The sequence below is a fragment of the Heptranchias perlo genome, unplaced genomic scaffold (assembly GCF_035084215.1).
Source record: "Heptranchias perlo isolate sHepPer1 unplaced genomic scaffold, sHepPer1.hap1 HAP1_SCAFFOLD_56, whole genome shotgun sequence".
Classification (NCBI taxonomy): domain Eukaryota; kingdom Metazoa; phylum Chordata; class Chondrichthyes; order Hexanchiformes; family Hexanchidae; genus Heptranchias; species Heptranchias perlo.
This window is the reverse complement of record NW_027139581.1, coordinates 93,493-121,008: the sequence shown is the minus strand read 5'-3', so window position 1 is coordinate 121,008 and position 27,516 is coordinate 93,493. Positions and strand designations below refer to the sequence as shown.

Below are 27,516 nucleotides of genomic sequence, written 5' to 3'. Positions count from 1 at the left end.
CCAGTGACTGTGAACAAAGAGTGGGCGGGGCTTCAGGGTCCCAGTGACTGGGAACAAAGAGTGGGCGGGGCTTCAGGCTCCCAGTGACTGTGAACAAAGAGTGGGCGGGGCTTCAGGGTCCCAGTGACTGTGAACAAAGAGTGGGCGGGGCTTCAGGGTCCCAGTGACTGTGAACAAAGAGTGGGCGGGGCTTCAGGGTCCCAGTGACTGTGAACAAAGAGTGGGCGGGGCTTCAGGGTCCCAGTGCTTGTGAACAACGAGTGGGCGGGGCTTCAGGCTCCCAGTGACTGTGAACAAAGAGTGGGCGGGGCTTCAGGGTCCCAGTGACTGTGAACAAAGAGTGGGCGGGGCTTCAGGGTCCCAGTGACTGTGAACAAAGAGTGGGCGGGGCTTCAGGGTCCCTGTGACTGTGAACAACGAGTGGGCGGGGCTTCAGGCTCCCAGTGACTGTGAACAAAGAGTGGGCGGGGCTTCAGGGTCCCAGTGACTGTGAACAAAGAGTGGGCGGGGCTTCAGGGTCCCAGTGACTGTGAACAAAGAGTGGGCGGGGCTTCAGGGTCCCAGTGCTTGTGAACAACGAGTGGGCGGGGCTTCAGGCTCCCAGTGACTGTGAACAAAGAGTGGGCGGGGCTTCAGGGTCCCAGTGACTGTGAACAAAGAGTGGGCGGGGCTTCAGGCTCCCAGTGACTGAACAAAGAGTGGGCGGGGCTTCAGGGTCCCAGTGACTGTGAACAACGAGTGGGCGGGGCTTCAGGCTCCCAGTGACTGTGAACAAAGAGTGGGCGGGGCTTCAGACTCCCAGTGACTGTGAACAAAGAGTGGGCGGGGCTTCAGGGTCCCAGTGACTGGGAACAAAGAGTGGGCGGGGCTTCAGGGTCCCTGTGACTGTGAACAAAGTGTGGGCGGGACTTCAGGGTCCCAGTGACTGTGAACAAAGAGTGGGCGGGGCTTCAGGGTCCCAGTGACTGGGAACAAAGAGTGGGCGGGGCTTCAGGGTCCCAGTGACAGGGAACAAAGAGTGGGCGGGGCTTCAGGGTCCCAGTGACTGGGAACAAAGAGTGGGCGGGGCTTCAGGGTCCCAGTGACTGGGAACAAAGAGTGGGCGGGGCTTCAGGGTCCCAGTGACTGGGAACAAAGAGTGGGCGGGGCTTCAGGGTCCCAGTGACTGTGAACAAAGAGTGGGCGGGGCTTCAGGGTCCCAGTGACTGGGAACAAAGAGTGGGCGGGGCTTCAGGGTCCCAGTGACTGTGAACAAAGAGTGGGCGGGGCTTCAGGGTCCCAGTTACTGTGAACAAAGAGTGGGCGGGGCTTCAGGGTCCCAGTGACTGTGAACAAAGAGTGGGCGGGGCTTCAGGGTCCCAGTGACGGGGAACAAAGAGTGGGCGGGGCTTCAGGGTCCCAGTGACGGGGAACAAAGAGTGGGCGGGGCTTCAGGGTCCCAGTGACGGGGAACAAAGAGTGGGCGGGGCTTCAGGGTCCCAGTGACAGGGAACAAAGAGTGGGCGGGGCTTCAGGGTCCCAGTGACTGGGAACAAAGAGTGGGCGGGGCTTCAGGGTCCCAGTGACTGGGAACAAAGAGTGGGCGGGGCTTCAGGGTCCCAGTGACTGTGAACAAAGAGTGGGCGGGGCTTCAGGGTCCCAGTGACTGGGAACAAAGAGTGGGCGGGGCTTCAGGGTCCCAGTGACTGTGAACAAAGAGTGGGCGGGGCTTCAGGGTCCCAGTGACTGAACAAAGAGTGGGCGGGGCTTCAGGGTCCCAGTGACTGTGAACAAAGAGTGGGTGGGGCTTCAGGGTCCCAGTGACTGTGAACAAAGAGTGGGCGGGGCTTCAGGGTCCCAGTGACTGGGAACAAAGAGTGGGCGGGGCTTCAGGGTCCCAGTGACTGTGAACAAAGAGTGGGCGGGGCTTCAGGGTCCCAGTGACTGTGAACAAAGAGTGGGCGGGGCTTCAGGGTCCCAGTGCCTGGGAACAAAGAGTGGGCGGGGCTTCAGGGTCCCAGTGACTGTGAACAAAGAGTGGGCGGGGCTTCAGGGTCCCAGTGACTGTGAACAAAGAGTGGGCGGGGCTTCAGGGTCCCAGTGACTGTGAACAAAGAGTGGGCGGGGCTTCAGGGTCCCTGTGACGGGGAACAAAGAGTGGGCGGGGCTTCAGGGTCCCAGTGACTGTGAACAAAGAGTGGGCGGGGCTTCAGGGTCCCAGTGACTGTGAACAAAGAGTGGGCGGGGCTTCAGGGTCCCTGTGAACCATTTATTTGATTCTCACTCTGCTCCCAGGGGGTTTCTCACCATTTTCTCCCCTCGTCTCCTGAAGGTGCCGACTCGTGATGGGATTACGGATCCACAGGCTCCGGTCGAGCTCCAGGACCAGTTAAGTGATCACTCCTCACCTGTGAGCCAGGACAGTGAGTGGCAGCAGCAAGTTCAGGAACAGGAGGAGGCCATTCATCCCCCGGGTTTGCACCTCATTCAGTGAGATTAGGGCTGGTCTGCACCTCAGCTCCATTTACCCACTTTGGCTCCATATCCCTCAATACCCTCACCCACCAAAAATATATTCATCTCAGTCTGGAAAGCCCCAATTGATCCCCAGCATCCACAGCCCTTTGGGGGAGACGATTGCAGATTTCTACTATTCTGTGTGTGAAGAATTGCTTCCTGATTTAGCTCCTGAACGGCCGAGCTCTATTTTTAAGATTATTCCCCCCTTGTTCTTGATTTTCCCCAACCAGAGGAAATGGTTTCTCCGTATCTACCCGAACAGCATTGAAGGAGGCCATTTGGCCCTTCGTGCCTGTGTCAGCTCTTAGAAATAGCTGGCCAATTAGTTCCACTCCCCTTCCCTTTCCCCAACAAGTATTTATCCAATTCCATCTGGAGTTACGATTGAATCTGCTTCCACCACCTTTTCAGGCAGTGCATTCCAGATCATAACAACTCGCTGCGTAAAAATCTTCTTCTCCTCTCCCCCTTTTTCCAATTACCTTAAATCTGTGTCCTCTGGTTACCGACCCTTCTGCCACTGGAAACAGTTTCTCCTTATTTACTCTATCAAAACCCCTCTTGATTTTAAACAAATCTGTTAAATCTCCCATTAACCTTCTCTGCTGTGAAGAGAACAACCCCAGCTTCTCCAGTCTCTCTACTCCAGTTGGGGCCCTGGCCAGTGTTTTATAAAGGTTTAGCATAACTTCCTTGCTTTTGTACTCTGTGCCTCTAATTATAAAGCCCAGGATCCCATTTACTTTTTTAACAGCCTTCTCAACTTGTCCTGCCACCTACAAAGCTGTTCCAGTACAGCTACAACACTGGCATCTACCCGACAATGTGGAAAATTGCCCAGGTATGTCCTGTCCACAAAAAGCAGGACAAATCCAATCCGGCCAATTACCGCCCCATCAGTCTACTCTCAATCATCAGCAAAGTGATGGAAGGTGTCGTCGACAGTGCTATCAAGCGGCACTTACTCACCGATAACCTGCTCACTGATGCTCAGTTTGGGTTCTGCCAGGACCACTCTGCTCCAGACCTCATTACAGCCTTGGTGCAAACATGGACAAAAGAGCTGAATTCCAGAGGTCAGGTGAGAGTGACTGCCCTTGACATCAAGGCAGCATTTGACCGAGTGTGGCACCAAGGAGCCCTCGTAAAATTGAAGTCAATGGGAATCAGGGGGAAAACTCTCCAGTGGCTGGAATCATACCTGGCACAAAGGAAGATGGTAGTGGTTGTTGGAGGCCAATCATCTCAACCCCAGGACATTGCTGCAGGAGTTCCTCAGGGCAGTGTCCTAGGCCCAACCATCTTCAGCTGCTTCATCAATGACCTTCCCTCCATCATAAGGTCAGAAATGGGGATGTTCGCTGATGATTGCACTGTGTTCAGTTCCATTCGCAACCCCTCAAATAATGAAGCAGTCCGAGCCCGCATGCAGCAAGACCTGGACAACATCCAGGCTTGGGCTCATAAGTGGCAAGTAACATTCGTGCCAGATAAGTGCCAGGCAATGACCATCTCCAACAAGAGAGAGTCTAACCACCTCCCCTTGACATTCAACGGCATTACCATCGCCGAATCCCCCACCATCAACATCCTGGAGGTCACCATTGACCAGAAACTTAACTGGACCAGCCATATAAATACTGTGGCTACGAGAGCAGGTCAGAAGCTGGGTATTCTGCGGCGAGTGACTCACCTCCTGACTCCCCAAAGCCTTTCCACCATCTACAAGGCACAAGTCAGGAGTGTGATGGAATACTCTCCACTTGCCTGGATGAGTGCAGCTCCAACAACACTCAAGAAGCTCAACACCATCCAAGATAAAGCAGCCCGCTTGATTGGCACCCCATCCACCACCCTAAACATTCATTCCCTCCACCACCGGCGCACTGTGGCTGCAGTGTGCACCATCCACAGGATGCACTGCAGCAACTCGCCAAGGCTTCTTCGACAGCACCTCCCAAACCCACGACCTCTACCACCTGGAAGGACAAGGGCAGCAGGCACATGGGAACAACACCACCTGCACGTTCCCCTCCAAGTCACACACCATCCCAACTTGGAAATATATCGCCGTTCCTTCATTGTCGCTGGGTCAAAATCCTGGAACTCCCTTCCTAACAGCACTGTGGGAGAACCGTCACCACACGGACTGCAGCGGTTCAAGAAGGCGGCTCACCACCACCTTCTCGAGGGCAATTTGGGATGGGCAATAAATGCCGGCCTCGCCAGCGACGCCCACATCCCATGAACGAATCAAAAAAAACACACACACACCCCCAGGTCTCTCTGTTCCTGCACCTCTTTTAAAATTGTACCATTTAGTTTATATTGCCTCTCCTCATTCTTCCTACCAAAATGCATCACTTCAGATTTCTCTGCATTAAATTTCATCTGCCACGTGTCTGCTCATTTCACCAGTCTGTCTCTGTCCTCCTGAAGTCTGTTACTATCCTCCACATCGTTTACTGCATTCCTGAGTTTCATGTCATCTTCAGTCTTTGAAATTATGTCCTGTATATCCAAATCCATATCATTAATATGTATCAAAAAGAGCAATGGTCCTAATACTGACTCCTAGCGAACCCCACTGTATACTTCCCTCGAGTCTGAAAAACAACCGTTCACCCCTACTCTCTGCCTTCTGTCCCTGAGCTAAATTTGTATCCACACGGCCGCTGCTGCTTTAATCCCACGGGGTTCAATTTCACAACCAACTCTGTTATGTGGCACTTCATCAAACACCTTTTGAAAGTCCATATACACGACATCAACCGCACTCCCCTCATCATTTCCGGGGGTGGGGGGTTGGGGGCGGAGAGATTTCGGGCGGGGGGAGGTGCCCGGGAGGGAAGGGGCGGGGGTGTGTGTCCGGGGGGGGGAAGTGTCCGGGATTGTAAGCAGTGTAGATGAAAACATAAAATTACAAAGCGATATTGACAGATTAGGTGAATGGGCAAAACTGTGGCAAATGGAATTCAATGTAGACAAATGTGAGGTCATCCACTTTGGATCAAAAAAGGATAGAACAGGGTACTTTCTAAATGGTAAAAAGTTAAAAACAGTGGATGTCCAAAGGGACTTTGGGGTTCAGGTACATCGATCATTGAAGTGTCATGAACAGGTGCAGAACATAATCAATAAGGCTAATGGAATGCTGGCCTTCATATCTGGAGGACTGGAGTACAAGGGGGCAGAAGTTATGCTGCAGCTATACAAAACCCTGGTTAGACCGCACCTGGAGTACTGTGAGCAGTTCTGGGCACCGCACCTTCGGAAGGACATATTGGCCTTGGAGGGAGTGCAGCGTAGGTTTACTAGAATGATACCCGGACTTCAAGGGTTAAGTTACGAGGAGAGATTACACAAATTGGGGTTGTATTCTCCAGAGTTTAGAAGGTTAAGGGGTGATCTGATCGAAGTTTATAAGATATTAAGGGGAACAGATAGGGTGGATAGAGAGAAACTATTTCCGCTGGTTGGGGATTTTAGGAGTAGGGGGCACAGTCTAAAAATTAGAGCCAGACCTTTCAGGAGTGAGATTAGAAAACATTTCTACACACAAAGGGTGGTAGAAGTTTGGAACTCTCTTCCGCAAACGGCAATTGATACTAGCTCACAAGAACATAAGAAATAGGAGCAGGAGTAGGCCAATCGGCCCCTCGAGCCTAATTCGCCATTCAATAAGATCATGGCTGATCTGATCCTAACCTCAAATCTGAAGAACACAAGTCGGAGCAGGACCCGGCCACTCAGCCCCTGGGCCTGCTCCGCCACCCGTAGGGCCTTGACCGATCCGAACTCAGCTTCATGTCCAATTTCCTGCCAGCTCCCCGTAACCCCTAATTCCCTTTACTTCCAGGAAACTGTCTATTTCTGTTTTAAATTGATTTAATGATGTAGCTTCCACAGCTTCCTGGGGCAGCAAATTCCACAGACCTACTACCCTCTGAGTGAAGAAGTTTCTCCTCATCTCAGTTTTGAAAGAGCAGCCCCTTATTCTAAGATTATGCCCCCCAGTTCTAGTTTCACCCATCCTTGGGAACATCCTTACCGCATCCACCCGATCAAGCCCCTTCACAATCTTATGTTTCAATAAGATCACCTCTCATTCTTCTGAACTCCAATGAGTAGAGTCCCAATCTACTCAACCTCTCCTCATATGTCCACCCCCTCATCCCCGGGATTAACCGAGTGAACCTTCTTTGTACTGCCTCGAGAGCAAGTATGTCTTTTCTTAAGTATGGAGACCAAAACTGTATGCAGTATTCCAGGTGCGGTCTCACCAATACCTTATATAACTGCAGCAATACCTCCCTGTTTTTATATTCTATCCCCCTAGCAATAAAAGCCAACATTCCGTTGGCCTTCTTGATCACCTGCTGCACCTACATACTAACTTTTTGATTTTCTTGCACTGGGACCCCCAGATCCCTTTGTACTGCAGTACTTTCCAGTTTCTCGCCATTAAGATAATAACTTGCTCTCTGATTTTTCCTGCCAAAGTGCATAACCTCACATTTTCCAATATTGTATTGCATCTGCCAAATCTCCGCCCACTCACCCAGCCTGTCTATATCCCCTTGTAGGTTTTTTATGTCCTCCTCACTCTCTACTTTCCCTCCCATCTTTGTATCATCTGCAAACTTTGATATGTTACACTCGGCCCCCTCCTCCAAATCGTTAATATAGATTGTAAAGAGTTGGGGACCCAGCACCGACCCCTGCGGAACACCACTGGCTACTGGTTGCCAGTCCGAGAATGAACCATTTATCCCAACTCTCTGCTTCCTGTTAGATAACCAATCCTCCACCCATGCCAGAATATTACCCCCAATCCAGTGATTCTTTATCTTGAGCAATAATCTTTTATGTGGCACCTTGTCGAATGCCTTCTGGAAGTCTAATTACACTACGTCCACTGGTTCCCCTTTATCCACCCTGCACGTTATGCCCTCAAAGAACTCAAGCAAATTTGTCAGACATGACTTCCCCTTCATAAAGCCATGCTGACTTTGTCCTATTAAATTATGTTTATCTAAATGTTCCGTTACTGTCTCCTTAATAATAGACTCCAAAATTTTACCCACCACAGATGTCAGGCTAACTGGTCTATAATTTCCAGCCTTCTGCCGACTACCCTTTTTAAATAAGGGTGTTACATTAGCAGTTTTCCAATCTGCCGGGACCTTTGCTGAGTCCAGAGAATTTTGGAAAATTATTACCAAAGCATCCACAATCCCTACTGCCACTTCCCTCGAGACCCTCGGATGTAAGCCATCAGGTCCAGGGGATTTATCCGCCTAGAGTCCCATTAATTTACTGAGTACCAATTCCTTCGTGATTTTAATCGTATTTAGCTCCCCCCCCCCCTAGAGCCCCCTGTTTGTCCAGTGTTGGGATATTCTTAGTGTCCTCTACTGTAAAGACTGAAACAAAATATTTGTTCAGCATTTTTGCCATCTCCATGTTTCCCACCATTAATTTCCTGGTCTCATCCTCTAAAGGACCTACGTTTGCCTTAGCCACCCTTTTTCTTTTTATATAACTGTAGAAACTCTTGCTATCTGTTTTTATATTTTTTGCTAATTTATTTTCATAATCTATCTTCCCTTTCTTAATCAATCCTTTAGTTACATTTTGCTGTCTTTTGAAGACTTCCCAATCTTCTATCCTCCCACTAAGTTTGGCTACCTTATATGTCCTTGTTTTTAGTCGGATACTATCCTTAATTTCTTTACTTAGCCACGGATGGCTGTCATTTCTTTCACACCCTTTTTTCCTCAGTGGAATATTTTTATTTTGAAAGTTGTAAAATAACTCCTTAAATGAACACCACTGCTCATGTATCGTCTTACCCTTTAATCTATTTTCCCAGTCCACTTTAATCAATTCCGCTCTCATACCATCATAGTCTCCTTTATTCAAGCTCAGTACGCTTGTTTGAGAACCAACCTTCTCACCCTCTAATTGGATATGGAATTTAACCATGTTATGGTCACTCATTCCAAGGGGATCCTTAACTAGGACATTATTAATTAATCCTGGGTCATTACACAGGACCAGGTCCAAGGTTGCTTGCCCCCTTGTAGGATCAGTTACATACTGCTCAAGAAATCCATCCCTGATGCACTCAATGAACTCGTCCTCAAGGCTGCCCTGCCCAATTTGATTTGTCCAGTTAATATGATAGTTAAAATCCCCCATAATTATAGCTGTTCCCTTATTACATGCCCCGACTATTTCCTGATTAATACTTCTTCCAGCAGAGTTGCAATTATTAGGAGGCCAATATACTACGCCCACGAGTGTTTTTTTTCCCCTTATTATTCCTTATCTCTACCCAAACTGTTTCATTATCCTGATCCTTTGTCCCAATATTATTTCTCTGTATTACAGTGATTCCTTCCTTTATTAACATAGCCACCCCACCTCCCCTTCCTTCCTGCCTGTCCTTCCTGATTGTTAAATACCCTGGCATATTTAATTCCCAGTCGTTGTCACCCTGCAGCCATGCTCAATTGCTAAATTTATATGTGAGGTCGATAGCTTTTTGGCAACCAAAGGTATTAAGGGACATGGGCCAAAGGCAGGTATATGGAGTTAGATCACAGATCAGCCATGATCTTATCAAATGGTGGAGCAGGCACGAGGGGCTGAATGGCCTACTCCTGTTCCTATGTTCCTTTGCTGTTCTTTATATCCCTCCCAGTCCCCTGGATCGACACTATTCTTTGCACTTTTGTCTGCTCTTTTTTCTTTAATTTCATGTTATTTCTCACCTCTTTAGTCAACCATGGCTGTTTTACTTGGTAAGTAAAGCTCTTGCCCTTTAGGGGTGTACACTGGTCCTGTATTAAACTAAATTCATTTTTGAACACCTCCCACTGTTCACCGTTAGTTTTACCCAATAACAGTTTTGATCAGTTTGCTGTCGTCAGTCTCTGTCTCATCTCGTTCTCGTTAACATTACAAAAATCTCGAATCTCAGTAACTGTGTTAAGTTTCTCCTTTCCAAACCTAACATTGAATTCGATCATATTATGATCACTGTTTGATAAATGTTCCCTTACTGTTAGATTATTAACTAAGTCTGGGCTCATTACTAAACCCTGCCCCTCTTGTTGGTTCCAGAACATATTGCTCCAGAAAACTATCTCGAATGCATTCAAGAAATTCACTACCTTTCTGACTTGAGCTACTCTGCTCTTCCCAATCTGTAGGAAAATTAAAGTCTCCCATTAAAACAACTCTGCTTTTGCTGCAAGCCTCTCTAATCTCTGAATTAATATATTCTGCCACTTTATTGCTGCTATCAGGAGGCCTGTAGACAACTCCCGTTACCGTTTTAAGTCCTCTCTTATTCCTCAACTCGAACCATGAAGTCTCTGCTGATTGCTTTATCTTACCTAATATCCTTCCTCTCTTGCTAATGTTGTAATGTTGACACCATCCAGGACAAAGCAGCCTGCTTGATTGGCACTCCATCCACCACCCGAAACATTCACTCCCTTCACCACCGGCGCACAGTGGCTGCAGTGTGTACCATCCACAGGATGCACTGCAGCAACTCGCCAAGGCTTCTTCGACAGCACCTCCCAAACCCGCGACCTCTACCACCGAGAAGGACAAGAGCAGCAGGCACATGGGAACAACACCACCTGCACGTTCCCCTCCAAGTCACACACCATCCCGACTTGGAAATATATCGCCGTTCCTTCATTGTCGCTGGGTCAAAATCCTGGAACTCCCTTCCTAACAGCACTGTGGGAGAACCGTCACCACACGGACTGCAGCGGTTCAAGGTGGCGGCTCACCACCACCTTCTCGAGGGGCAATTAGGGATGGGCAATAAATGCCGGCCTCGCCAGCGACGTCCACATCCCATGAACAAAATAAAAGTATCTTTAATCAGTAAGGCTAGCCCTCCTCCTCTTCCAGTTTCCATATCCTCTCTAAAGACCTTCATCAAAGAACTCAAATTTGTCAAATACGATTTGCCTTCAACAAATCCGTGCTGGCTGTCATTTATTAACCCAGACTTTTCCAAGTGACAGTTCATTGTCTCGGATTATTGTCTCTAAAAGTTTCCCCTCCACCGACGTTGGGCTGACTGGTCTGTAATTGCCAGGTTTATCCCTCTCCCCTATTTTGAACAGAGGTGTAATATTTGCAATCCTCCAGTCCTCCGGCACCGTCCCCATTTCTAAGAAGGATTGGAAGATTGTGGCCAGAGCCTCCGCAATTTCCACCCTTACTTCCCTCAGCAAACTAGGTTGCATCCCAGCTGGACCGGGTGACTTTTCTATTTTGAGCGCTGCCAACCTTTTAAGTCCCTCCTCTTTGTCTATTTTTATCCTTTCCAATTTCTCCACTGCCTCCTCCTTCACTGTGACATTGGCAGCATCTCCTTTAGTGAAGACAGATGCAGAGCAAATCCTTTTAACGTTATAAATACCTCGATCAGATCACCCCTCAATCTCCCATACTCGAGGGAATACAAGCTACGTTTCTGCTCCGTCCACGTAAGTCTCACATGGTGTTCTTGTCTCGCTGGTGCCACGGAATGGGTCCAGAACCTTCTCCGGGGGAAGGCGACAGCCAGAAGTCGTGGTCCATGTCGGAACCAATGACATAGGAAAGAAAAGGGTTGAGGTCCTCCAGACAGAGTTTCACGCACTCGGGAGGAGATTAAAGAGCAGGACCTCAAAGGTGGTCATCTCCAGATCACTCCCAGTGCCACGCAGCAGTGAGAGTGTGTGGGACGGGGATTGACAGTCTGGGGGAAGGAGAGAGGAAAGAATGTTCCAGAGAAACTAGAATTGTCTGTTCTGAATTTCTATCCTGTATTTACAGTGATGACTTTTGTAAACTCCTTTTACAGGGAATTAGAAGGGGAGGATTCACAGATGGGATTTACCAGGACCTGAATATCATCGGCCTTTGACTGTGGAAGGAGAAATGTTTGTCTGTTCTGTCTGTGGGAAAAGATCAAACATCAGTGTGAGTGGAAAATCACCGAGACACACACACCCGAGTGAGAGTGTTCCAATATGTTAGAAATGATGCGATGGGTTTGGATTTCAGGACAGGGAGGAGGGAGAGTGTGTGGGACAGGGATTTACAGTCTGGGGGAATGAGAGCGGAAAAAATATTCTACAGAAACTAGAATTGTCTGTTCTGAATTTATCCTGTATTTACAGTGACTTTTGTAAACTCCTTTTACAGGGGATTAGAAGGGGAAGGAAAGAGCTTTAACCAGTTGCACAGCCTGAAAAAAACATCGCACCGTTCACAGCGGGGAGAAACTGTCCACGTGTTCTGTGTGTGGACGAGGCTTCAACTGATCGTCCAACCTGGAGAGACGCAAGGACACCCGGACCACGGAGAAACCGTGGAAATGTGGGGACTGTGGGAAGGGATTCAATTCCCCGTCTGAGCTGGAAACTCATCGGCGCAGTCACACCGGGGAGAGGCCGTTTACCTGCCCTGTGTGTGGGAAGAGATTCACTCAGTCATCCCACCTGCTGACACACCAGCGAGTTCACACTGACGAGAGACCTTTCAAATGCACTGACTGTGAGAACAGCTTTAAAATCTCTGCAGATCTGATTAAACACCAACTCGTTCACACGGACGAGAGACCGTTCAGTTGCTCTCACTGTGGGAAGAGGTTCAGGCAGTCATCTCACCTCATTCAACACCAGCGAGTTCACACTGGGGAGAGGCCGTTCACCTGCTCAGTATGTGGGAAGGGATTCACTCATTCATCAAATTTCCGGACGCATCAACTAGTTCACACGGGGGAGAGGCCGTTCACCTGCTCTGTGTGTGGGAAGGGTTTCACTCAGTCATCCAATCTCTGGACACACCAGCGAGTTCACACCGGGGAGAGGCCATTTACCTGCTCCGTGTGTGGGAAGGGATTCACAAAATCATCCCACCTTCTGACACATCAACTTGTTCACACTGATAAGAGACCTTTTAAATGTTCTGACTGTGAGAAGAGCTTTAAAAGCACAAAGGATCTGCTGATTCACCAACGCACTCACACCGGGGAGAGGCCGTTCACCTGCTCCATGTGTGGGAAGGGATTCATTGGATCATCGGACCTGCTGAGACACCAGCGAGTTCACACTGGGGAGAGGCCGTTCACCTGCTCCGTGTGTGGGAAGGGATTCACTCGTTCACCCAACCTGCTGAGACACCAACGAATTCACAAGTGACTGCAGGGGTTGGATTCTGCTGTTATTGCTGCTGTTAGTCACATCCAGGACTGAACCATGTTCATTCTGACAGCTGGGATTAGTTCCTGCTACTGTTAATAATCCCTATAACTAGGGTAAGGGGGTTGCACTTAGGGGCTAGTTGTTGGGGTTACTGGTTAGGATTAGGGGTTAGTGATTAGAGTTAGCTTTAGGAGTTATTGGTTAGGGTTAGAAATTAGTGGTCTAACCTGGTGACACTAGGACACCGTTCACCTGCTCTGTGTGCGGGAAGGGATTCACTCAGTCATCCCACCTGCTGAGACTCCAGTGAGTTCACAAGTGACTGCAGGGGTTGGATTCTGCTGTTTTTGCTGCTGTTAATCACATCCAGGACTGAACAATGTTCATTGAGTCAGTTGGGGTTTGTTTCTGATGTTAATAATCTGTATAATGGAGCTGGAGTTTAATATTCTGGTAAAGATCAAATAAATCAGCTTTGTTTCAAACATACAAAGTGTCGAGTCCTTGATTTCCCCGAGGTAAGAGGAGACTAATTGATGTCCTGTTCCCCACTCTTCCATTTTTGGGTCTTTTCTCTTTTCTAACTCTGGATTATTTCAGTTCTCATACCTTCGGTTACTCTCATGGACGAGTCCCAGCTCCCCATACCATCCAGAGAGGGAGGCGAGAGGCGTCAAGGGACACCTATCCTGTTTCAGCCAGCAACCCCTCAGTCAATCCACAGTATGTATATTATATCAGGTTCCTACACTGCTATTGTCCCGTCAAACGCTCTCACGCTGAACCAACGTGTGATGCCTCTGCAGTCAAATATCTTGCCCACTTAGTTCCCGGTCACGGGGACCCTGAAGCCCTGCCCACTCTTTGTTCACAGTCACAGGGACCCTGAAGCCCCGCCCACTCTTTGTTCACAGTCACAGGGACCCTGAAGCCCCGCCCACTCTTTGTTCACAGTCACTGGGACCCTGAAGCCCCGCCCACTCTTTGTTCACAGTCACAGGGACCCTGAAGCCCCGCCCACTCTTTGTTCACAGTCACTGGGACCCTGAAGCCCCGCCCACTCTTTGTTCACAGTCACAGGGACCCTGAAGCCCCGCCCACTCTTTGTTCACCGTCACTGGGACCCTGAAGCCCCGCCCACTCTTTGTTCACCGTCACTGGGACCCTGAAGCCCCGCCCACTCTTTGTTCACAGTCACAGGGACCCTGAAGCCCCGCCCACTCTTTGTTCCCGGTCACTGGGGCCCTGAAGCCCCGCCCACTCTTTGTTCACCGTCACAGGGACCCTGAAGCCCCGCCCACTCTTTGTTCCCTGTCACTGGGACCCTGAAGCCCCGCCCACTCTTTGTTCCCTGTCACTGGGGCCCTGAAGCCCCGCCCACTCTTTGTTCCCGGTCACTGGGACCCTGAAGCCCCGCCCACTCTTTGTTCCCGGTCACTGGGGCCCTGAAGCCCCGCCCACTCTTTGTTCCCGGTCACTGGGACCCTGAAGCCCCGCCCACTCTTTGTTCCCGGTCACTGGGACCCTGAAGCCCCGCCCACTCTTTGTTCCTACACTAAGATGGCGGCGCGTGCGCTCACCGAGCCCTTCCTCTACCAAGATGGCGGCCGGTTCCCATGGAGACCCGGTGCCATCGGCGGGGAGAAAGCCTCTTCAGATACCGCCTTCTGGACCCACACGCGGGGTCCGTGCGCTCTCTGGAGACCCACAGTCGTGTTCACCAAGCCTCTGTCCCCCGGCCCGGGGGTTTCCATTGGTCCCCGCCCCCCCCCCCCGCTCCCTCCGCCGGAGACTCGGAGCGCGCATGCTCGTTACACACAAACCGCCCAGGGCGGTGATTGACATCAGCTCCCACCAATAGTGAGCGCGGAGATGGGCTGGAGGCGGGCCGCCCGTCCAATGGCAGTGGGGCGGGGGCGGGACTTGTGCTGGTCTGTGCCCGGGGTCCAAACCCCAGTGTCTGTGGGAAAGGCTGAAGGAGCCGGGCGGGGCCGGGGGCAATGGGCAGTGGGCAGTGGGCCAGGCCGGACCGGGCAATGGGCAATGGGCCAGGCCGGACCGAGCAATGGGCAATGGGCCAGGCCGGACCGGGCAATGGGCAATGGGCCAGGCCGGACCGGGCAGTGGGCAGTGGGCCAGGCCGGGCCGGGCAATGGGCAATGGGCCAGGCCAGACCGGGCAATGGGCAATGGGCCAGGCCGGGCAATGGGCAGTGGGCCAGGCCGGACCGGGCAATGGGCAGTGGGCCAGGTCGGACCGGGCAATGGGCAGTGGGCCAGGCCGGACCGGGCAATGGGCAGTGGGCCAGGTCGGACCGGGCAATGGGCAGTGGGCCAGGCCGGACCGGGCAATGGGCAATGGGCCAGGCCGGACCGGGCAATGGGCAATGGGCCAGGCCGGGCCGGGCAATGGGCAGTGGGCCAGGCCGGGCCGGGCAATGGGCAATGGGCCAGGCCGGGCCGGGCAATGGGCAGTGGGCCAGGCCGGACCGGGCAATGGGCAATGGGCCAGGCCGGGCAATGGGCAGTGGGCCAGGCCGGGCAATGGGCAGTGGGCAGTGGGCCAGGCCGGACCGGGCAATGGGCAATGGGCCAGGCCGGGCAATGGGCAGTGGGCCAGGCCGGACCGGGCAATGGGCAATGGGCCAGGCCGGACCGGGCAATGGGCAATGGGCCAGGCCGGACCGGGCAATGGGCAGTGGGCCAGGCCGGGCCGGGCAATGGGCAATGGGCCAGGCCGGGCCGGGCAATGGGCAGTGGGCCAGGCCGGACCGGGCAATGGGCAATGGGCCAGGCCGGGCAATGGGCAGTGGGCCAGGCCGGGCAATGGGCAGTGGGCAGTGGGCCAGGCCGGACCGGGCAATGGGCAGTGGGCAGTGGGCCAGGCCGGACCGGGCAATGGGCAGTGGGCCAGGTCGGACCGGGCAATGGGCAGTGGGCAGTGGGCCAGGCCGGGCCGGGCAATGGGCAATGGGCCAGGCCGGGCAATGGGCAGTGGGCCAGGCCGGGCAATGGGCAGTGGGCCAGGCCGGACCGGGCAATGGGCAGTGGGCAGTGGGCCAGGCCGGGCCGGGCAATGGGCAGTGGGCCAGGCCGGGCAATGGGCAGTGGGCCAGGCCGGGCAATGGGCAGTGGGCCAGGCCGGACCGGGCAATGGGCAGTGGGCCAGGTCGGACCGGGCAATGGGCAGTGGGCCAGGTCGGACCGGGCAATGGGCAGTGGGCCAGGCCGGGCCGGGCAATGGGCAGTGGGCCAGGCCGGACCGGGCAATGGGCAGTGGGCCAGGTCGGACCGGGCAATGGGCAGTGGGCCAGGCCGGACCGGGCAATGGGCAGTGGGCCAGGCCGGACCGGGCAATGGGCAATGGGCCAGGCCGGACCGGGCAATGGGCAGTGGGCCAGGCCAGACCGGGCAATGGGCCAGGCCGGACCGGGCAGTGGGCAGTGGGCCAGGCCGGACCGGGCAATGGGCAGTGGGCCAGGCCAGACCGGGCAATGGGCCAGGCCGGACCGGGCAGTGGGCCAGGCCGGACCGGGCAATGGGCAGTGGGCCAGGCCGGACCGGGCAATGGGCAGTGGGCCAGGCCGGACCGGGCAATGGGCAATGGGCCAGGCCGGACCGGGCAATGGGCAGTGGGCCAGGCCAGACCGGGCAATGGGCCAGGCCGGACCGGGCAGTGGGCCAGGCCGGACCGGGCAATGGGCAGTGGGCCAGGCCGGACCGGGCAATGGGCAGTGGGCCAGGCCGGACCGAGCAATGGGCAGTGGGCCAGGCCGGACCGGGTAATGGGCAATGGGCCAGGCCGGACCGGGCATTGGGCAGTGGGCCAGGCCGGACCGGGCAATGGGCAATGGGCCAGGCCGGACCGGGCATTGGGCAGTGGGCCAGGCAGGGCAATGGGCTGTGGGCCAGGCCGGGCAATGGGCAGTGGGCCAGGCCGGGCAATGGGCAGTGGGCCAGGCCGGGCAATGGGCAGTGGGCCAGGCCGGGCAATGGGCAGTGGGCCAGGCCGGACCGGGCAATGGGCAGTGGGCCAGGCCGGACCGAGCAATGGGCAGTGGGCCAGGCCGGACCGGGTAATGGGCAATGGGCCAGGCCGGACCGGGCATTGGGCAGTGGGCCAGGCCGGACCGGGCAATGGGCAATGGGCAAGGCCGGACCGGGCATTGGGCAGTGGGCCAGGCAGGGCAATGGGCTGTGGGCCAGGCCGGGCAATGGGCAGTGGGCCAGGCCGGGCAATGGGCAGTGGGCCAGGCCGGGCAATGGGCAGTGGGCCAGGCCGGGCAATGGGCAGTGGGCCAGGCCGGGCAATGGGCAGTGGGCCAGGCCGGACCGGGCAATGGGCAGTGGGCCAGGCCGGACCGGGCAATGGGCAGTGGGCCAGGCCGGACCGGGCAATGGGCAATGGGCCAGGCCGGGCCGGGCAATGGGCAATGGGCCGGGCCAGGCTGGGCAATGGGCAATGGGCAAGGCCAGACCGAGCAATGGTCAGTGGGCCAGGCCAGACCGGGCAATGGGCAAGGCCGGACCGGGCAATGGGCAGTGGGCCAGGCCGGGCAATGGGCAGTGGGCCGGACCGGGCAATCTTCCAGACCGGGCCAGACTGGGCAATGGGCAGTGGGCCAGGCCGGACCGGGCAATGGGCAGTGGGCCAGGCCGGACCGGGCAATGGGCAGTGGGCCAGGCCGGACCGAGCCGGGCCAGCAATGGGCATTCTTCAAGACCGGACCGAGCCAGACTGGGCCGGCAATGGGCCTTCTTCCTCTCCTGATATCCTCCAGCTCTATGCCCACTGATAGTGCGCCCGTCCAACAGCTCCGGGGGTTCACTTTCTGCCCCACACTGTCTCCGAACCCGGACATTGATCGTCGATGCTCCAAGCTGACTCCACCTGGTCCACAACTCAACTTCTTCCCATCTCAGGACCTCAGGCTTCAACTTTGAATTCTCTCAGACTGCCTCCTCCTTTACGACCAGTCCACTTCAAAACTACTTCATTGGCTGGAAAGCACTTGGGGGTGTCCTGGGGTCGTGAAAGGCCCGATAGAAATTGAAGTTCTTTATTTACAATGTCTCTTCTAAACTCTGCCGTGCCGATGTAACCTGAATTCCCCGCGTCTGGTCACGTGCGTATTTTGGCTGCCACTCCAGACCCCAGTCCATCGCCCTTTTTCTCCCTCTTCCCTTTACCCCTCGGACCCTTTTCTGTCTCCTCCCCTTCCTGTCACCCAGTTATGCCATCTTTCATTTCTCCCCCCTCGGGTACTTTGCATCCACCAAATCTCTATTTCAACCCATCTCTATCCATGACCTTCCTGATCTCATGCCACCGTCCCTGCGGTGAGCCCCCTGGATGAGCCCACAGCGTTCCCTTCTGTGCCACTCCCAGCATTCTCTGAAGGCACAGCCTCCAAATGAGCAGCAACCCCAACTGCCCCATCGCACTCTCTCACCGACCTTCTCGCCCAGTGAGCCCGCTGGGGGGGCTAATCTCGCCAACCCCTTTCCCGTCTCACTCACCCCCGCCCAGAACAATTACCGCCCCTCTCCGTATTTCCCTCCAGGATGTCTGTTCACTCGCGGAGAAGGCCCTTGAATCCCACAGCCTTGTAGATGACTGCATCACCATCAGGGCTTTGACTGACAACACCTCGCCCCTCGCTGAAACCTCCCCCCTTGCCTAGACTTTCTGCCAGCTGCCCTGCCCAGACCGTCATGGTGGTGGTATGGCCCTTATCATCAAATCACACATTGGTCTCTCCCCCTCTTCTTTTGGCTCTTTCTCCACCTTCGAGCACCTCACTTTGTTCCACCTCTCCAGCCTCTCCTTGTTCTTTACCACCCACCCAAGCCCCATCCCGAATTTTCTCACCTCGACATCCTCACTATTTTCCTCCCTCAGCCTCTACGCTGAACTACTCATCCTCAGTGATTTCAATTTCCAACTGACCCTGCCCCCTACACTGCCCTCCCTTAACCTCTCCCTCCATATAAACTCTGCTACCCCTAATCAGAGCCACCCCCTCGACCGGACCCTCGTACACAGCTTCTCTAGTGCCAGCGTCTCGATCACAGACAAGGCCATCTCCAATCACATCTCAATTCCTCCCACATTCTATCCAATCCCCCGCTACAGACAGTGTATTCGGTCTTCTCTGATAACACTTTATAAATTAGTGTCATTATTAAACTGTGTGGATGATATTCGCTAAAGTTTACACCTCATTTTACAAGCTGTGTTTTAATAATTGTACTCAATCTTCTACAAGAAACGTGAAACAATAGTACAAAAAACTGATCGAATATCAGTGACAGTGACGGTTTCTCCATGGTGGGGGTGTCCTTGTGTGCCCTCCACTGGTATTAATCTGTAATCTCCACGTGTCCTTGTGTGCCCCTCGCTGGTATTAATCTGTAATCTCCACGTGTCCTTGTGTGCCCTCCGCTGGTACTAATCTGTAATCTCCACGTGTCCCTGTGTGCCCTCCGCTGGTATTAATCTGTAATCTCCACGTGTCCTTGTGTGCTCTCCGCTGGTATTAATCTGTAATCTCCACGTGTCCTTGTGTGCTCTCCGCTGGTATTAATCTGTAATCTCCACGTGTCCTTGTGTGCCCCTCGCTGGTATTAATCTGTAATCTCCACGTGTCCTTGTGTGCCCCTCGCTGGTATTAATCTGTAATATCCACGTGTCCTTGTGTGCCCTCCGCTGGTATTAATCTGTAATCTCCACGTGTCCTTGTGTGCTCTCCGCTGGTATTAATCTGTAATCTCCACGTGTCCTTGTGTGCCCCTCGCTGGTATTAATCTGTAATATCCACGTGTCCTTGTGTGCCCTCCGCTGGTATTAATCTGTAATCTCCACGTGTCCTTGTGTGCCCTCCACTGGTATTAATCTGTAATCTCCACGTGTCCTTGTGTGCCCCTCGCTGGTATTAATCTGTAATCTCCACGTGTCCTTGTGTGCTCTCCGCTGGTATTAATCTGTAATCTCCACGTGTCCTTGTGTGCCCCTCGCTGGTATTAATCTGTAATATCCACGTGTCCTTGTGTGCCCTCCGCTGGTATTAATCTGTAATCTCCACGTGTCCTTGTGTGCCCTCCACTGGTATTAATCTGTAATCTCCACGTGTCCTTGTGTGCCCCTCGCTGGTATTAATCTGTAATCTCCACGTGTCCTTATGTGCTCTCCGCTGGTATTAATCTGTAATCTCCACGTGTCCCTGTGTGCTCTCTGCTGGTATTAATCTGTAATCTCCACGTGTCCTTGTGTGCTCTCCGCTGGTATTAATCTGTAATCTCCACGTGTCCTTGTGTGCTCTCCGCTGGTATTAATCTGTAATCTCCACGTGTCCCTGTGTGCTCTCCGCTGGTATTAATCTGTAATCTCCACGTGTCCTTGTGTGCTCTCCGCTGGTATTAATCTGTAATCTCCACGTGTCCTTGTGTGCTCTCCGCTGGTATTAATCTGTAATCTCCACGTGTCCTTGTGTGCTCTCCGCTGGTATTAATCTGTAATCTCCACGTGTCCTTGTGTGCCCCTCGCTGGTATTAATCTGTAATCTCCACGTGTCCTTGTGTGCCCTCCGCTGGTATTAATCTGTAATCTCCACGTGTCCTTGTGTGCCCTCCGCTGGTATTAATCTGTAATCTCCACGTGTCCTTGTGTGCCCTCCGCTGGTATTAATCTGTAATCTCCACGTGTCCTTGTGTGCTCTCCGCTGGTATTAATCTGTAATCTCCACGTGTCCTTGTGTGCCCTCCGCTGGTATTAATCTGTAATCTCCACGTGTCCTTGTGTGCTCTCCGCTGGTATTAATCTGTAATCTCCACGTGTCCTTGTGTGCTCTCCGCTGGTATTAATCTGTAATCTCCACGTGTCCTTGTGTGTTCTCCGCTGGTATTAATCTGTAATCTCCACGTGTCCTTGTGTGTTCTCCGCTGGTATTAATCTGTAATCTCCACGTGTCCTTGTGTGCTCTCCGCTGGTATTAATCTGTAATCTCCACGTGTCCTTGTGTGCTCTCCGCTGGTATTAATCTGTAATCTCCACGTGTCCTTGTGTGCTCTCCGCTGGTATTAATCTGTAATCTCCACGTGTCCTTGTGTGCTCTCCGCTGGTATTAATCTGTAATCTCCACGTGTCCTTGTGTGCCCTCCGCTGGTATTAATCTGTAATCTCCACGTGTCCTTGTGTGCTCTCCGCTGGTATTAATCTGTAATCTCCACGTGTCCTTGTGTGCTCTCCGCTGGTATTAATCTGTAATCTCCACGTGTCCTTGTGTGCTCTCCGCTGGTATTAATCTGTAATCTCCACGTGTCCTTGTGTGCTCTCCGCTGGTATTAATCTGTAATCTCCACGTGTCCTTGTGTGCCCTCCGCTGGTATTAATCTGTAATCTCCACGTGTCCTTGTGTGCCCTCCGCTGGTATTAATCTGTAATCTCCACGTGTCCTTGTGTGCTCTCCGCTGGTATTAATCTGTAATCTCCACGTGTCCTTGTGTGCTCTCCGCTGGTATTAATCTGTAATCTCCACGTGTCCTTGTGTGCCCCTCGCTGGTATTAATCTGTAATCTCCACGTGTCCTTGTGTGCTCTCCGCTGGTATTAATCTGTAATCTCCACGTGTCCTTGTGTGCCCTCCGCTGGTATTAATCTGTAATCTCCATTTGTTTCAATTGAAGAACAATTACCAGTCACCTTCAGACTCTAATCTTAGAGTCTTCCATTTTCAGTCAGGAACAGATCACAGTTACTGAACTCCAGTCAGATGATGCTAAATACTCAGGTGGGAAAGACCAAAATCTACAATAATGTGACACCTATCCAGAATATTAAACTCCAGCCCAGTTATAGGGGTTAAGGTCAACAGAAAGAAACGGTAACTGTCAGAATGAACATTGTTCAGTCCTGGATGTGATTAACAGCAGCAAAAACAGCAGAATCCAACCCCTGCAGTCATAGGTGAACTCGCTGGTGTCTCAGCAGGTTGGATGAACGAGTGAATCTCTTCCCACATTCAGAACATTAAAACAACCTCTCCAATGTCAGTACGTTGGTGTGCCAGCAGATTCCATTTGCTTTTAAATCTCTTCTCACAGTCAGAACATTTAAAAGGTCTCTTATCACTGTGAACAAGTTGGTTGCAGTGAGGTTGGATGAACAAGTGAATCCCTTCCCACACACGGAGCAGGTGAACGAGCTCTCCCCAGTGTGACTGCGTCGATGAGTTTCCAGCTGGGACGGGTAATTGAATCCCTTCCCACAGTCCCCACATTTCCACGGTTTCTCCGTGGTCTGGGTGTCCTTGTGTCTCTCCAGGTTGGACGATCAGTTGAATCCTCGTCCACACACAGAACACGTGGACGGTTTCTCCCCGCTGTGAATGATGCGATGTTTTTTCAGGCTGTGTAACTGGTGAAAGCTCTTTCCACACTCAGTGCACTGGAACACTCTCACTCGGGTGTGTGTGTCTCGGTGATTTTCCACTCACACTGATGTTTGAAATCTTTTCCCACAGACACAACAGACAAACATTTCTCCTTCCACATTCAAAGGCCGATGATATTCAGGTCCTGATGAATCGAGTGACTCGGTCAGATCTTGATGTGATGTTTGGTTTGAGTTTCCCGTCTGCAAATCTTCCCCTTCTAATCCCCTGTGAAAGGAGTTTACAAAAGTCCTCACTGTAAATACAGGATAGAAATTCAGAACAGATAATTTTAATTTCTATTAGAATATTCTTTCCTCTCTTGTTCCCCCAGACTGTAAATCCCCGTCCCACACACTCTCCCTCCTCCCTGTGCTGAAATCCAAACCCATCTGTAACATTTTTTCCTTCCCTTTGAGTTTATCCTCCTCCCCTGAAGGTGCTGACTCTGACTGGGTTCAGTTCTACACTCACTGGTTCCCCTCTCTCTCCTCCCCTGAAGGTGCTGACTCTGACTGGGTTCAGTTCTACACTCACTGGTTCCCCTCTCTCTCCTCCCCTGAAGGTGCTGACTCTGACTGGGTTCAGTTCCACACTCACTGGTTCCCCTCTCTCTCCTCCCCTGAAGGTGCTGACTCTGACTGGGTTCAGTTCTACACTCACTGGTTCCCCTCTCTCTCCTCCCCTGAAGGTGCTGACTCTGACTGGGTTCAGTTCTACACTCACTGGTTCCCCTCTCTCTCCTCCCCTGAAGGTGCTGACTCTGACTGGGTTCAGTTCTGCACTCACTGGTTCCCCTCTCTCTCCTCCCCTGAAGGTACTGACTCTGACTGGGTTCAGTTCCACACTCACTGGTTCCCCTCTCTCTCCTCCCCTGAAGGTGCTGACTCTGACTGGGTTCAGTTCTGCACTCACTGGTTCCCCTCTCTCTCCTCCCCTGAAGGTACTGACTCTGACTGGGTTCAGTTCTACACTCACTGGTTCCCCTCTCTCTCCTCCCCTGAAGGTGCTGACTCTGACTGGGTTCAGTTCCACACTCACTGGTTCCCCTCTCTCTCCTCCCTGAAGGTGCTGACTCTGACTGGGTTCAGTTCGACACTCACTGGTTCCCCTCTCTCTCCTCCCCTGATGGTGCTGACTCTGACTGGGTTCAGTTCCACACTCACTGGTTCCCCTCTCTCTCCTCCCCTGAAGGTGCTGACTCTGACTGGGTTCAGTTCTACACTCACTGGTTCCCCTCTCTCTCCTCCCCTGATGGTGCTGACTCTGACTGGGTTCAGTTCGACACTCACTGGTTCCCCACTCTCTCCTCCCCTGAAGGTGCTGACTCTGACTGGGTTCAGTTCTACACTCACTGGTTCCCCTCTCTCTCCTCCCCTGAAGGTGCTGACTCTGACTGGGTTCAGTTCGACACTCACTGGTTCCCCTCTCTCTCCTCCCCTGATGGTGCTGACTCTGACTGGGTTCAGTTCTACACTCACTGGTTCCCCTCTCTCTCCTCCCCTGAAGGTGCTGACTCTGACTGGGTTCAGTTCTACACTCACTGGTTCCCCTCTCTCTCCTCCCCTGATGGTGCTGACTCTGACTGGGTTCAGTTCTACACTCACTGGTTCCCCTCTCTCTCCTCCCCTGAAGGTGCTCACTCTGACTGGGTTCAGTTCTACACTCACTGGTTCCCCTCTCTCTCCTCCCCTGAAGGTACTGACTCTGACTGGGTTCAGTTCCACACTCACTGGTTCCCCTCTCTCTCTCTCCTCCCCTAAAGGTACTGACTCTGACTGGGTTCAGTTCCAGACTCACTGGTTCCCCTCTCTCTCCTCCCCTGAAGGTGCTGACTCTGACTGGGTTCAGTTCTACACTCACTGGTTCCCCTCTCTCTCCTCCCCTGAAGGTACTGACTCTGACTGGGTTCAGTTCTACACTCACTGGTTCCTCTCTCTCTCCTCCCCTGAAGGTGCTGACTCTGACTGGGTTCAGTTCTACACTCACTGGTTCCCGTCTCTCTCCTCCCCTGAAGGTGCTGACTCTGACTGGGTTCAGTTCCACACTCACTGGTTCCCCTCTCTCTCCTCCCCTGAAGGTGCTGACTCTGACTGGGTAAAGTTCTACACTCACTGGTTCCCGTCTCTCTCCTCCCCTGAAGGTGCTGACTCTGTCTGGGTTCAGTTCTACACTCACTGGTTCCCCTCTCTCTCCTCCCCTGAAGGTGCTGACTCTGACTGGGTTCAGTTCTACACTCACTGGTTCCTCTCTCTCTCCTCCCCTAAAGGTACTGACTCTGACTGGGTTCAGTTCTACACTCACTGGTTCCCCTCTCTCTCCTCCCCTAAAGGTACTGACTCTGACTGGGTTCAGTTCTACATTCACTGGTTCCTCTCTCTCTCTCTCTCTCTCTCCTCCCCTGAAGGTACTGACTCTGACTGGGTTCAGTTCTACACTCACTGGTTCCCCTCTCTCTCTCTCTCTCTCCTCCCCTAAAGGTACTGACTCTGACTGGGTTCAGTTCTACATTCACTGGTTCCTCTCTCTCTCTCTCTCTCTCTCTCTCCTCCCCTGAAGGTACTGACTCTGACTGGGTTCAGTTCCACACTCACTGGTTCCCCTCTCTCTCCTCCCCTGAAGGTGCTGACTCTGACTGGGTTCAGTTCTACACTCACTGGTTCCTCTCTCTCCTCCCCTGAAGGTGCTGACTCTGACTGGGTTCAGTTCTACACTCACTGGTTCCCCTCTCTCTCTCCTCCCCTGAAGGTACTGACTCTGACTGGGTTCAGTTCTACACTCACTGGTTCCCCTCTCTCTCTCCTCCCCTGAAGGTGCTGACTCTGACTGGGTTCAGTTCCACACTCACTGGTTCCCCTCTCTCTCCTCCCCTAAAGGTACTGACTCTAACTGGGTTCAGTTCCACACTCACTGGTTCCCCTCTCTCTCTCCTCCCCTGAAGGTGCTGACTCTGACTGGGTTCAGTTCTACACTCACTGGTTCCCCTCTCTCTCCTCCCCTGAAGGTGCTGACTCTGACTGGGTTCAGTTCTACACTCACTGGTTCCTCTCTCTCTCCTCCCCCTGAAGGTGCTGACTGCGACTGGGTTCAGTTCTACACTCACTGGTTCCTCTCTCTCCTCCCCTGAAGGTGCTGACTCTGACTGGGTTCAGTTCTGCACTCACTGGTTCCCCTCTCTCTCCTCTCCTGAAGGTGCTGACTCTGACTGGGTTCAGTTCCACATTCACTGGTTCCCCTCTCTCTCCTCCCCCTGAAGGTGCTGACTGCGACTGGGTTCAGTTCTACACTCACTGGTTCCTCTCTCTCCTCCCCTGAAGGTGCTGACTCTGACTGGGTTCAGTTCTACACTCACTGGTTCCCCTCTCTCCTCCCCTGAAGGTGCTGACTCTGACTGGGTTCAGTTCCACACTCACTGGTTCCTCTCTCTCTCCTCCCCTGAAGGTGCTGACTCTGACTGGGTTCAGTTCTACACTCACTGGTTCCCCTCTCTCTCCTCCCCTGAAGGTGCTCACACTGACTGGGTTCAGTTCCACACTCACTGGTTCCTCTCTCTCCTCCCCTGAAGGTGCTGACTCTGACTGGGTTCAGTTCCACACTCACTGGTTCCTCTCTCTCCTCCCCTGAAGGTGCTGACTCTGACTGGGTTCAGTTCCACACTCACTGGTTCCCCTCTCTCTCCTCCCCTGAAGGTGCTGACTCTGACTGGGTTCAGTTCCACACTCACTGGTTCCCCTCTCTCTCCTCCCTGAAGGTGCTGACTCTGACTGGGTTCAGTTCTACACTCACTGGTTCCCCTCTCTCTCCTCCCCTGAAGGTGCTGACTCTGACTGGGTTCAGTTCCACACTCACTGGTTCCCCTCTCTCTCCTCCCCTGAAGGTGCTGACTCTGACTGGGTTCAGTTCCACACTCACTGGTTCCCCTCTCTCTCCTCCCCTGAAGGTGCTGACTCTGACTGGGTTCAGTTCTACACTCACTGGTTCCCCTCTCTCTCCTCCCCTGAAGGTGCTGACTCTGACTGGGTTCAGTTCCACACTCACTGGTTCCCCTCTCTCTCCTCCCCTGAAGGTGCTGACTCTGACTGGGTTCAGTTCTACACTCACTGGTTCCTCTCTCTCCTCCCCTGAAGGTGCTGACTCTGACTGGGTTCAGTTCCACACTCACTGGTTCCCCTCTCTCTCCTCCCCTGAAGGTGCTGACTCTGACTGGGTTCAGTTCTACACTCACTGGTTCCTCTCTCTCCTCCCCTGAAGGTGCTGACTCTGACTGGGTTCAGTTCTACACTCACTGGTTCCTCTCTCTCCTCCCCTGAAGGTGCTGACTCTGACTGGGTTCAGTTCCACACTCACTGGTTCCCCTCTCTCTCCTCCCCTGAAGGTGCTGACTCTGACTCGGTTCAGTTCCACACTCACTGGTTCCCCTCTCTCTCCTCCCCTGAAGGTGCTGACTCTGACTGGGTTCAGTTCTACACTCACTGGTTCCCCTCTCTCTCCTCCCCTAAAGGTGCTGACTCTGACTGGGTTCAGTTCCACACTCACTGGTTCCCCCCTCTCTCCTCCCCTGAAGGTGCTGACTCTGACTGGGTTCAGTTCTACACCCACTGGTTCCCCTCTCTCTCCTCCCCTGAAGGTGCTGACTCTGACTGGGTTCAGTTCTACACTCACTGGTTCCCCTCTCTCTCCGCCCCTGATGGTGCTGACTCTGACTGGGTTCAGTTCGACACTCACTGGTTCCCCTCTCTCTCCTCCCCTGAAGGTGCTGACTCTGACTGGGTTCAGTTCTACATTCACACGGGTTGGTTATGGACAATTGGCACCCATAGCAAGGAGGAAATAATTTAAGCTGAATCAAAGTGAATAAGTAGTGAACTCTGAGATATTAACTCCCTTTGCTTTTGAATCTTAACTGATTTCGAGTAATTAACACCAATAGATGTGAATCTGCTCACAAACCAAATGCCAGATCAAATTATTAGATTCTGAAAACTGGGTTCTCTGCTGACAGCCACTGCAGTCAACTAGCTGAGTAAATTGGATGAACACTCCCCGAAAATCACCATTTCTCCTTCATTTACAGACACTCCCTGAAAATCACCATTTCTCCTCCATTTACAGACACTCCCTGATCAGTCACCATTTCTCCTTCATTTACAGACACTCCCTGACCAGTCACCATTTCTCCTTCATTTACAGACACTCCCTGACCAGTCACCATTTCTCCTTCATTTACAGACACTCCCTGACTGTCACCATTTCTCCTTCATTTACAGACACTCCCTGACTGTCACCATTTCTCCTTCATTTACAGACACTCCCTGAAAATCACCATTTCTCCTCCATTTACAGACACTCCCTGATCAGTCAC

General features: G+C 52.9%; 1 protein-coding gene across 1 annotated transcript in view; it reads left to right on the top strand.

Annotated features, from left to right (window-relative positions):
• LOC137315784 (zinc finger protein 132-like) overlaps positions 1-27,516 on the top strand; it is a 272,791-nt gene that overhangs the window by 171,452 nt on the left and 73,823 nt on the right. Inside the window, exon 5 of the mRNA XM_067980271.1 lies at positions 11,937-12,718. Within this exon, the coding sequence (XP_067836372.1) occupies positions 11,937-12,718 (782 nt within the window). The remainder of the gene's footprint in view (positions 1-11,936; positions 12,719-27,516) is intronic.